This window comes from Chenopodium album, chromosome 11 (genome assembly GCF_948465745.1).
Source record: "Chenopodium album chromosome 11, dcCheAlbu1.1, whole genome shotgun sequence".
In the NCBI taxonomy this organism is placed as follows: domain Eukaryota; kingdom Viridiplantae; phylum Streptophyta; class Magnoliopsida; order Caryophyllales; family Amaranthaceae; genus Chenopodium; species Chenopodium album.
The window spans coordinates 8,924,445-8,936,998 of NC_137844.1; the positions used below are offsets into that span (position 1 = coordinate 8,924,445).

At 34.1% G+C, this 12,554-nt stretch overlaps 1 protein-coding gene and 1 pseudogene across 3 annotated transcripts; both read right to left on the bottom strand.

Moving 5' to 3' along the window:
* Nucleotides 1-681: 681 nt before the first annotated feature.
* Nucleotides 682-3,429, bottom strand: LOC145567339 (U3 small nucleolar RNA-associated protein 18 homolog pseudogene; annotated as a pseudogene). 2 transcript variants are annotated; one of them, XR_014095567.1, is made up of 2 exons: nt 3,211-3,429; nt 682-2,659 (listed from the first exon to the last, which is right to left on the bottom strand). The product of XR_014095567.1 is annotated as a U3 small nucleolar RNA-associated protein 18 homolog pseudogene, transcript variant X2 (transcript). The 2 variants fall into 2 exon arrangements; XR_014095566.1 differs by having other exon boundaries at nt 682-2,662.
* Nucleotides 3,430-5,759: 2,330 nt separating this feature from the next.
* On the bottom strand, nt 5,760-8,479 carry LOC145567340 (large ribosomal subunit protein bL17c-like). The gene is made up of 3 exons (XM_081626600.1): nt 8,351-8,479; nt 7,538-7,773; nt 5,760-6,493 (listed from the first exon to the last, which is right to left on the bottom strand). The coding sequence occupies exons 2-3, from the start codon at nt 7,767-7,769 to the stop codon at nt 6,084-6,086; spliced, it is 642 nt and encodes a 213-aa protein (XP_081482726.1). The 5' UTR covers nt 7,770-7,773; nt 8,351-8,479; the 3' UTR covers nt 5,760-6,083.
* Between the last annotated feature and the right edge of the window lie 4,075 nt (nt 8,480-12,554).

The following is a 12,554-nucleotide window of genomic DNA, read 5'->3' on the forward strand; positions in this document are numbered from 1 at the left end:
TTGGAAGAGCCAAAAACTCATTGGTGAAGGTTTTCCATTTGGAAGTTACTTAGACAACGGGGTTGTGGTGGGTTTGAACCTTTGAGGTGAGTATGGATATCAGAGTGGGTGGTGGGGCGGAGATGGATATTAGCTTGTATTCAGCGGGGCGGGTATGGATATGGGTATTGTACCTGCCATGGGCGGTGGAGCGAGGATAGGTATAAGATTTTTCAACACGGATGGGTATGGAGGTATCATCCTCCACATTCGACTCGCCTCATTGTCATTCCTAAGTCATGTTAGTATGTAATTGTCGGAATTGTGTCAATTCATAGTATCTGGATCTCTAGTTTTTTACAATTTACAACACATTTATATAGTCTAAGTTCATGTCCTTCGATGAAGTAATGGGTACCTCCAAGTTTTACTCCCTCTATTTGCATTTGTGTATAAGCAAAGAGATACCTTTGATGGACAAAACGTAGTTTGAGCTCATGATAGATAGTATGATACATTGATAAAAGAAAGAATTTCTAAAAACAGCAACTCAGAAGTCTAAAAGACTAAACTTACAAAAATCTGGTAAAGCTTAAATTCAAAGAATACAAAGAATCACAAGCTGCAGCTTAAATTCACTATTAGCATGCTACAGAATTAGCTGTGTGCCACAGACCAAAAATCATCCAAGTAAGATAGAAATGAAAATAATACAGTTCGAAATACTTTTTTATAGATATCTGTTGTTTGAGCTCATGATAGTATAGATAAGCAACAGAAGAATTTCTAACAACAGCCACTCAATAGTCTCAAAGACATACAAAATCTTACTGGTTAGTTCTCTGTTATCTCAAAACTAGAGAGAAGCTATACCTTTATGCAAAACTGGAAATAACAGGATAGTAGTACATCCAGACAGTAGTAATAAGTTATGCTTGCTGATAATGATGCAACTTATACAGCAGGACCTTTCCCGCCGCATTCCCTGCAGCCATGAAACCACCAGCAGGGCTAAAATCCAAACATCTTGGATAGTGTAGCGTTTTGTTTGCAGGAGGCCAATTAGAAAAGACAGTAAATGAAGGGATGTGAACCAGCTTTAGGCTGCTCTTCTGCATAGTTGAACAGATGGCTAATATCTGGGCATCATGGTTGAACTTCATGAAACTTGCTTCGGTTCTGAGATGCTCAAGTGTTTTGACTGGTTTTCTCTTGCCACCCAAAAACTCCTCCCCGTTGTAAACATTAACTATTCCACTTGATGATCCAGCTGCAAAAAGATTCCCTACTGATGCAGTACAAAGAGCAGTGCCATTAATGGAGCCCTCATCCACACCCTTATGGAGACAAGTTCTCGTTCGTAAATCCCAGTGGTAGACATGTCCATCACCACCGGAACTCAACAACTGCTGCCCATCATCAGTAAAGGCTAATGAACGAGCTGTACCATTCATCTTAAGAGTGCCAATCAGTTCCTTTGTTTTAGCTGACACCAACAAGATGTAACCTTCATTACCCAAAAAGGCTATAGTACGAGAATCAGGTGATACCTCAAAAACTTCTAAGCTTTTTTCCTCTCTACCAGTCAGTGGCCCAATCTTATCCACATTTCCCTTGGATATGTCGACACTGTAAAAGAACTTTCTTCTCCCAGAAACAATAACTTGAGAGCCATCAGGTAAGAAAGATGCATTTCTAATAGGGCAATCTTCAATGAAGATAGAATCCATCATTTTATTCCTCTTGCCATCAATCTGAAAAAACCTCAGCTTTCTGTCTAATCCAGCAGCAAGGAGTAGCTGATGATTTCTGTGAAACTGGACTGAGTTAATTGGGCCATTAGAAGGGTCTTCTGCATTTGCATCTACCAATCTTGAGTACTCGAGGATTCCAGGCAAAAGCCTCCCTCCTCTCTTCACCACAAGCTCTTCATTAGTTTGAAGAATATCATCAACATTTTTATACCCTGAAGCAACCACCGCCCCATTTTCTACCTCTGATTCCTCATCAGAATCATATGTTCTGACCTTCGCATCAAGATTGGCCCAATCTGTGCCAGGGTTCAGCTTTGCATGGTGAGCCCTCAACCTTGACACATACACAGAACCAGATATAACAGTCTCATCTTCTTCCTTCCTCAGCTTCCTAAGCCTATTAACCTTCGAAATATTAACAACAGTCTCCTCTTCATCATCCATCCAGGCAGGCTTCCTTTGCTTATCACCATCTTCATCAACAGTTTCCACTTGATAACCCCCATCTTCTCCATTAACTAATACATCTTTATTACCAGAGCGGTCCAAGACAAACAATGCAGAGTCATCCACATCCAACCCACCTTTTTCGTCTTCGTCTTCATCTTCATCTTCATCTTCCTTTCCAAATTCAACAGGGGAATGAAGAGAACCAAACAAAAAATTCCCCAATTTCTGCATTTCCAATTCTTCCTCAGCAAGCATTTTCTTTTCCTCCGTGTCATTCCTCTTCTTTCTCTTTTTATGAGTTACAGCAGCTTCAACATCAGAACCCTCTTTCTCCAAACTTTCCTCCCTGCCTTCCAACAAGGAAGGCTCCTCACCCTCATCACCGATCCGCTTACTCTTCTTCTTCACTTTATTCTTAATAACAGCATTTTGAGAAATCAAACTCATCTCTACTACGCTTAAACGTAAAATCCCAGCTGCTAATCAAACCAAATCAATAACACCAACATTAACCTAACACGCCTCTAGAAAAGCTTGCAAAAATACCACCAGTAAAATAACACAATCTAAAGAAAAGAATCATATAATCAACATAGAACCTCATATAAATTCATGCTCATAGCCTAATAGTACGATTAATTCAGGAAATAAGACCCTTCTCCACTATACAAAATTTGCAACTTCTTCACTAGAATTATGCCCAAAAGAACATAAATTTTTATAGCAAAACCCAATTCTTATCAAATTCAAGCATATGAACATTTATAACCAAATACCAATCCAATAAAGATACAATAACAAATCAACCCCAATTAAACAGATGGTAATTGACAGCTTTACATATAGAATCCTAATTCAGAATTCAATATCAACGAATTAAACCCATCAAAGTATTGACATACATTTCAGCTAAACCTGAGAAAAAGAATACACTTTCACAAAACCCACAAAATTTAATCGATAAAAAACCAAAATAGAGTATAACATAGTTCAAAACTAAGAGGAGAATTAGAAAGCATATAGATACCTGAAAGGGTGGAATGAACGACGAAAACGGTGTCGCGTTGGTGGTTGCCTGAGCACTACAATACTGAAGAAGGGAAGAGGAGGGGATCAATTAATTGGTAGTGGTAAAGGGGAGAAACGCCGCTGTCGAATGAAGAGAGGCAGAGAAGAGCGGCGAAGAGAGAAAGCGAGGAACAGAAAGGTTTTCGCAGGTTAGCTACCTTGTGGCTGGTGCAATCGATTGACTGGAGTGGGAAGGTTTAACTGAGTTGGTTCGAGTTGGTCGGGTTATATTTGTGCGATGAGTCATTTGTTTTAAAAGTACTAAACTTATTTGTCGGGAATTTGTTTAGTGTTACAGTTTGACCATACACGCATGTCGATATACGACTTTAACCATTCATTAATCCAACTATATGTTAGTAAAATCATAGGAAATTTTATAGTAATATAAAAGTATACATTATAACGAATCCAATAATGTCTAATACAATAACATTTATATATTAGTAAAATAATCAAGTCAAAATCATAAGTCAAACTGTAACACTTATTAAAACACGGAGGGAGTATTGGGTTTGTTACGAAGATCAATTACTATATCAATATTTCTATGTAGGTTATGACAATTTGGATTGAATCAATTTGGGTTTAGAGATTTATTCTCTTGACCTAAATTAAGGTGTACGAATTTGATTTCAATTGCTAATGTGGTAACTCCGTTTATGAGGTTCTTAACACTTTGAAGTGTGTTTACAATTATAAAATATTGATATTTAGAAATTATCGATCACGAGAGTAGCTTAATTAATTAGAACTTCCCTTTTGAATCTAAGAGATCTTGGGATCAATTCTCATCACCCGTCCTTGTGGCTCTTCAAACATCAAAAAAAAAAAAAAAAATAAAAAAAAAATAAAAAAATAAAAAATAAAAAAATAAAAAAAAAAATTAGTAATGAGTAGACGGAAATTAAAAGTTATAATCTAAATATTTTGCTTTAATCCATCTTTGACAAAAATTAATAACAAATTTCTTAAAATTAGTTAAAGTATTAAAAGTTATAATCGTTCGTTTGGCAGTGGTTTTTACTTTTTTTTTTAAAAAAAAAATCATATGATATAATGAATGAAAAATTAGTCAAACTTATTAAAATCATGATAATTTTGAAAACTAACAACCAAAAAGTGGAAACACCTTCTGTTTTTTGTTTTTAGTTTTCAAAAAAACAGAAAACTGAAAACAAAAAACGATATCTATGACAAATATAAGGGCTTGTTCTGATTGACTGAACTGAATTGAACTTATTGGAGCTGAACTGAACTGAATTGAATATTTTATAAGAGAAGGAAATTAGGAACTGAACTGAAGTTATTAGAACTGAACTGAACTGAAAATATTCTGAAGATAACAGGCCTTAAGTAACAATTTTTTTAAAATTAGTTAATGTGAACAAGTACTGAACATGTCATGTATTTTTTAAATTGAGTTGAGTAATCATAACTTCATAAGTCAGTTTTATCAAGTGTATAATTTCTTAGAAGATACGTACTTTATAATATTGCCAAATAGTTGTTCACAAACAAGCAAATTACTGGTACTAAATTTTTTTTTATCCAAACTAGAGGTCGAAAACTAACCCGACCAAACTAAACCCAACCTAACTGAAAGTGACTAGATTTAAATTTTGATTTGTATGGGCACAATAATTTAACATGACTCAAACTCAAACTACACCCGACCCAACTAGACCCAACCAAACCTAACCCAGTGACCTGAATTGACACCTCTATAAAACGGCATAAGCAAACAGAGAATAAAACACATTTACAACAGCTGATTCTGAGAACTCTTACAAGCATTATGGTTTAGGCCCGTTTAGCATTGTTAGTTTTTCTAATGAGGGCAAGATCTGATTAGCTTTCATTAAAACAGACTGCATGCCTGTTTAATAACTGTCATGAATTTGAAAATAACAATCTTTTTGCGACCTCTGAATAACAGCCATATCTGATAAACTGAACAATAACGCAGTCAAACCATTTGTGCTAATAATACTATGGAAAATCAAATGACTGAAATACTAAGATTGGCAATTATTTAAAGCATGGAAATGAGTCGGATCATTGTGAACATTGTTGGAACAGCATAAGCTACGAAACCAACATCATTTCTAGAAATGATCATAGTCAAAAGCCAATAGACTTATCATAATCATGTACAATCAATGTAATCAACAGAAAATCAATCAAAAATGATTTGAAAAGAATGACTATCACAACAATGCTGCATTGCTGCCAAATAAGCAGCTTCTGCCAGGACCCAACTTGATACTAAGCCATATTTCTTAAGCACAAGTGCAGCAACAATATTAGCTTACGGAGCTGCAACCAAATCAGCGATGAACAATGGTGTGATAACAAGCAAGGATAAACAATTTATACCAACATCAAAATTATGAATCTCACAACAATTGAGTTACTCATTCTGCCCAATCCAATGAATAATGAAGCTAAAGAAATGATCGTAAAACATCAAAAGCTTTGGTAATCAACCACATGCCCACACCCAAGTTCTGTATAAAACATTGATCATTGTAGTTCTAAAGGGCAGGAGAATTCCAATTACAATATGTCGAATATGATAAACTACAAAATGTACGCCAAAATCCCCAAAGCTACAAAACAAAGATGATATGCCATTGTATCAACTTTAGCATATCATCAGAATCAAAAGATATCTCATGATACAAGCTTAATGCAAATTGAAACATCACGTAACTATTCATTACAGAGTGTAAAAACCGAGATCGCCTTCCAAGGATAATGATTACGGAAAATGACTTGATCCAGTGTCAAAATTATAACAAGAGGGCAATGAAGTAATCAGATCAGTACCTAAACTAGCTCAATGTAGGCCATTGGAGCATTGTCCCCTCTCCTTGGTAGGGTCCTGATGATCCTTGTGTATCCTCCATTTCTATCTCCATACCTTTCTGGCACTTCAGCAAACAAGGCATGAACAATCTGCTTCTCATATATAAACCCAAGCGCTTGCCTTCTTTTGTGAAGTGAGCCCTCTTTAGCTAAGGTAATCATTTTGTCTACATACTTCCTCACAGCACTTGCTCTTGCTCTTGTAGTCTTAATACGTCCATGCTTAAGAAGTTGAGTTGTAAGGCCTCGAAGAAGCGCACGACGCTGATCCGGAGGCCTGCTAAGTTTAGGCACTTTTCTTCCATGTCTCATGGCAAAAAATCGACCTCCATTATCAATGATTCTAAAAAGACTGTCAAAGCCCATGTTCTCTGACAAAGAAGACAGCTATAGTAAGCATGCAACTCAAGGTTGAAATGGAAAATTGGAGCAACAAAAATGACATCTCATTCGAGTAATGGCCTGTGGCCAGATTAAAGTCAATCCAACAAATTGTTATGTTGTCAAACCCTTATCCATTTTACAGATCAAGAGCACAATATACTCTAGGCTCAAAGTCCACGATACATTATCAGTGTAGGCTAACACAGGTATGACAAATCACAATTCATCAGCCTATAAGCCTCCTTTTAATTAAAGAAACTAAAGCAGTCTCTTAGAACCAACTGCTACTGCTTATATTCATTAACCAGAAATTTTCAGTTATGAATTCACAGCTATTACATTATTGCACTTTGAAGACTACACTGAGAATTCCAGATTGCTATACGCGTATAAGCTTTGCAAAATAGGGGAACCACACACAACCCTGGTCTGTAGTCCAATTCAATTATTTTTTTGAAACCATCCTATCCAAAAACTAGCTACCTTGAAGGAAGCTTCCCAAATCACGAATTAGTTGATAGTAAAAGGAAACTGCAAGTACTATATTTATTTACCCTTGATAACAAGTTCCAGTCATATGCAACAAAATTCTCTTGTCAGCTGAATTGAGATTATAAATGAGCAGTACAGTTACATAAATGTTAAGGAAAAATGGGGAGTCTGAAACAACAAAGAATGTCCTATTGTGGAGAACTGGTCATTCATTTGATCTTTTTAGTACAAACTACGGTGTAATCATATCAACAACCCTGTAACCTATTTGTCTAATTTGCTTCAAATGACTATGAATCAATGAGAAATTATAGGTGACAATTAAGACCACAACATCAAAATGAAAGATTTTTATCACCAAAAACCGAAGACATTTATTAAATCATGCAACTTAATGTGGCTAAAGCAGAAGCTTATTTATGTTTCACATTCACAAAAGATTCCATAGGTAGCTAAGTAATTGTTTCAGATCAAACAAAAGAAAACTGAAAAATCCGCCAAACTAAATTCTAATTGTCCAAAAGGAATAGAGATGATACCTGATCCAGAGGGGAATGATGAGAGAAGAGGGCAGAGTGCAGTGAGGCCACTGTATTGTGGTAGAAGAGGCTTAGAACTGCGCAGTGATAATCCCACTCTTCGTGGTTTTGAGGACTTAGTATTACAGGCAGCCGAAATGGGGAGCTTGCTGAACATGGGAGCCGAAGGAACCGAAGGCAAGGCTGACTTAAGAGTAGCCATACTCCATGTTGTTGACGATGAACAAGCCATCTACCTGCAATATTATATAAGGAATACACAATTTACCAATCATACAATGCTACCACAACAAACACACATATCAATCACAAGATTCACAACTCAAATTCCAACACCCAATTCACCAATTACAAAAACAAATGCAGAAAAAACAACAGCTACATCCTACAAGTACATGTAAATTCATTACCATTACCCCGCTTATTACCACCTACCAACGGGCCGTAATTGATTGAATGAACAAAGTCATTACAAGTTCAACATTTACAATAAAAACTTTCACATGCCCAATTTCCAACAATCATTCAAGTTCAAAAACAGAAATTTAACCAATTTATTCAAATTTGGCACCAAAATTCTAGCAAATAACCCACTATTGGACAAAAACACAAAAGAAAACGTCACTTAAGCATTTCATCAAACAGATAACAAGCACACAAAAAGAACAATTCTTTAAGTAATGACTACAATGTAATTTCAAAATGGGCATTAATTTTTAACCAGAAACCATAATTCTGTGCACAAATTCATGTATATAGCAAATAAATTAGCAATTTTGAATGAATAAGTAGAAGAATAAGAGGGAATTTTACCAAGTAGAATGGTACACTGGAGAAGATAGCTGAAGCCAAAATGAAACAGGATAAGGGAGGAGAGAGAAAATGTGAAAGTTTAGCCTTTGGCTCGCCAAAGTTAAGGGATAGAAAATTGCAATAGACCCAACAGATATCCTGTGTTCAACTCCACCTTTAAACAATGGGGCAGTCCACGCAGTGGCGGATCCAGAATTAATATTTAACAGGGTCAAAATGCATTTGATAAATATTTATGGGGTCCTTCGGTTAAAAATATAGGTAATTTTTATATATAAAAACAAATTAAAAGGATTTTTTTTTTTTAAAATATTCAAGTGGGGTCAAGGGACCCCACTAAATGCCCCTCAATCCGCCACTGAGTCCACGCAATGGCGGATCCAGAATTTTATATATGGTGGGTCACAATTCACCACTATCTAGTATCCATCGATCATATACACTGTTGCACCATTTAAAAAAAAATACTAGGATTAACTCTGTTATACTTCCTCCGTTTTTTTTTTAGTTGACACCGTTTGACTTTTACACTATTCACACAATACATTTTGACTCGCTTTTGTGGTTTATAGATACGATAAAACATATTCATGTAGGATCTTGTTTGAATCGTTTCAATGTATATTTTATTAATATCCACTTTTTATATTTTTACAATGTTGATAATTAGAGATATTAATCGTTAAAAACATGCGTAAGCAAGCGTGATAATAGAAAGGTGTCAACTAAAAAAAAAGGAAGTATATATTACTCCCTCCGATCATTTTTATTATTTATTTATATTTAGCATTATTCGCAATGATAAAGTAATACTCCCTCCGTTTCAATATGATAGTCTCGTATGGAATCAATCACATAAAATAAGAAAAGAATAATACTTGGAATCTAACATTAAAGTACAAAAGTTGTTCATAATTAATTTGCCTTATTTAAATTTTTTTGATTTTTTTCTAGAAAGTATTAGCCATAATTGCATAATTCAATGGTGAGATTTCCTTACTTAGAGCCATGGTATCAATCAACAATTAATTAACTTAACCAATTAGAATTTAATATGTATAAAATAGGAAATAAAAACTAAGTTTAAAATGGAATATATTCAATATGGGTAGATCTTTTTTAAACGCCTAAACTAGTAAATGGGACTAACTTAATGAAACGGAGGGAGTACAATAGTTGAAGGGTCTGTTAACATTTACTGAACTGAGCTGAACTAAACTGATTGGAGCAGAATTGAACTGAACTGAGTTGAAATGAATATTTTATGAGAAAAGGAAATTATGAGCTGAACTGAACTAAACTAAATAAAACTGATTGGAGCTGAACTGAACTGAAATGAACTTAACTGATTGGAGCTGAACTGAACTGATTGGAGCTGAACTAAACTGAAATTAAGTTGAAGTGAACAGACCCAAAGTGTATTAATCTATCTACTACCTCCACTTATTGTTATCTGCAACTTAAGAGTATTACGAGTATTATAATTATGTCTAATTTGTCAATTACTATCGTGTATTAATATCATTTTGAAAATTACTACCGCGAATTAAAAAACTTGTTAATTACTACTGTAAAAAATTTTAAAATTTTGATTTTACTACCAGATACCACTTAAGCCATTTATGACGTCATTTTTTCCATTAACCCGTGTTTAACCCTTGGTTAACCATTTAAATGACCTAAAAAAAAATCCCCCGCCCTAAACCATGGTTGGTTACTCTAGTTAACTAATCTTCCTCCTTCCTCATTGTTAAACACCCTCCAAGCTTCTTGCTCCAAATTCACACTAATTCTTCTTATATATCCTCCAAGTGCTCCAAGTGAACATGTAATTCGCCTCTAATAAATTCGTCTTTAGGGTATTCGAATTTTAGGGTTAAATGATTATGATTTTGGTTAATTAACATAGGGAATTTGTATATTTCTTCGAATTAAGCTATTAATTAAAAATACTGTGTGATTTTTCTTTGAATTAAGCTATCAACGAATTCTAACGTAGAATTATATATTGTTTCTTTTCAATCCTCCTACTTCAGTGATCCCCCCTTTTCCTTCATTGCTTGAATTTTTTAATCAATTTTGCAAAGTAAATGATTCGTTACAGAGTCGTACAAGATTCGTGACACCAATTTGTAGAGTGGTGTTCTTTAAGGAGGTTGAAGTTTAGAAGGTTAAAGTTTAGAAGGTTAAAGTGAAGTTATGAGAGAGAAAGAAAGGAAAAGGGGTTTTAGTTTAGCTGGGGTAATCATGAGTTAGGGGAATTTTATTTTTTAATTTTTTTTGGTCGTTTAAATGCTTAACTAATGGTTAAACGTGGATTAAGAGAAAAATGAAGTCATAAATGGTCAGAAATGGAGTCCGGTAGTAAAATCAAAATTTTAAACATTTTTACGGTAGTAATTCACAACTTTTTAAATTTGTGGTAGCTAATAATTTTCAAAATGACATTAATACGCGGTAGTAATTGGCAAATTTTCCTATAATTAAAGCAAGTAATAATTAACTAAGGACCGGAGGTAGTATAATGTAATTTAACATTTTTTTTCTTAACTTTTCATAAAAACACTTTAAAACAACATCCTTGTAATTTTAGCCCATCTTTATTTTAAAGTTTTATACCATAGGAGTATTATATACCGTTTTATGTGCTTCGTAAAAGGAAACATAGAATTTAAAAAAAGGAAATTTTTCCAATTACTACCGCATATTAATGTTTTTTTGTCAATTTTTACCGTGAATTAAAAAACTTGCAAATTACTACCGCAAAAAAATTAAAATTTGCTATTACTACCACACTCCACTTTAGGCCAATTATGATGTCGCCTTTCCCCCTTAACCCACGGTAAACCCTAGTTATGCAATTAAAGAAAAGAAAAATCCCTCCTAACCTAAGGTTACTCAATTTACCCAACCCACATCTCATAGCTTCCCTTTGACCCTTTGACCTACAACCTCCATTACACAATACTATGCACTTTAATTTTACCCTTCTAATTTAACCTTCTTCCTAAATTTTCTTTAGTCCAACACTTCATAATGAAAGCCTTCACACTTGCATTTTTATCCTATCGAACTTGACAAATCACATATTATGCTTAATTGATAACTTAATTCAAAGAAAAATACAAAAATCCTATGTTAATCAACAAAAATCACAATCCATAAACCCTAAATTGCAAAAATCCTAAAATTCAAAAACCCTAGAATTCGAAAACAAATTTGTTTGAGGTGAATTAAACATTTGTCTAGAGTAATTGAAGAATACATGGGAGGAATTAGTGTCAATTTGGGGCAAGAATCTTGAAGGGACTTTAACAATGGTGAAGGAGGAAGATCAATGAGAGAGAAAGAAAGGAAAAGGGGGTTTTAGTTAGGTTAGTTTGCTACGGTAACCATGGGTTGGGGTGATTTTTTTTCTTGGGTCGTTTAAATGTTTAATTAAGGGTTAAACGTGGGTTAAGGGGATAAATGACGTCATAAATGGTCTAAAGTGGAGTCTAGTAGTAAAATAAATTTTTTAAATTTTTATGGTAGTAATTCACGAGATTTTTAATTCGCGCTAGTACTTTTCAAAATGACATTAATACGCATTAGTAATTACCAAATTTTCCTTAAAAAAATGCTCAAAATAGAATACTGCAAAAATTAATCTATACTTAGTATTTAAAAACTCAAACCATGATACACACATGTCCCCATCTTATGCTCTCTTTTACAATCCAATTTGCCAAGTGTTCAATATTCCAATCTAATGTGCCACATGTTTACTATTCTAATTCAATGTGCCAAGTATTCACTATTCCAATCAAATGTGCCACGTGTGCAATTGTCCTATCTGTTAATAATAGTCACCTTATAATAATAATACACAATATAATAATATTATTTAAAACTAATATTACTCTATTTTAAGAGATATTTGTCCATTGTATTTTGGCCCGTACAATGTACAATTGTATACATCCCAAAACCTCACGGGTCTAAGCTAAAGTATATATCATTATGTATGCTAGCAATATATTTTAAAGGAATTAAATTAAATTTCATAAATAATAATACAAACACTATTAAAAAAAAAAAAAAGAATAATACAAAAAAATCTTCTTAGTTAATTAAACAAATATATATATTAGTTAATTAAACAAAAACAAAGTAAACAAACATGGCCGCAATTTAGCTCATAAGCTTTGACCTTCTTTCCACC

Coding starts and splice junctions, on each gene's coding strand:
- LOC145567340 (XM_081626600.1), bottom strand. CDS start 7,769: ATGGCTTGTTCATCGTCAACAACATGGAGTATGGCTACTCTTAAGTCA. Junction 6,494..7,537: donor ATCATTCCCCTCTGGATCAG/GTATCATCTCTA, acceptor CTTCTTTGTCAG/AGAACATGGGCTTTGACAGT.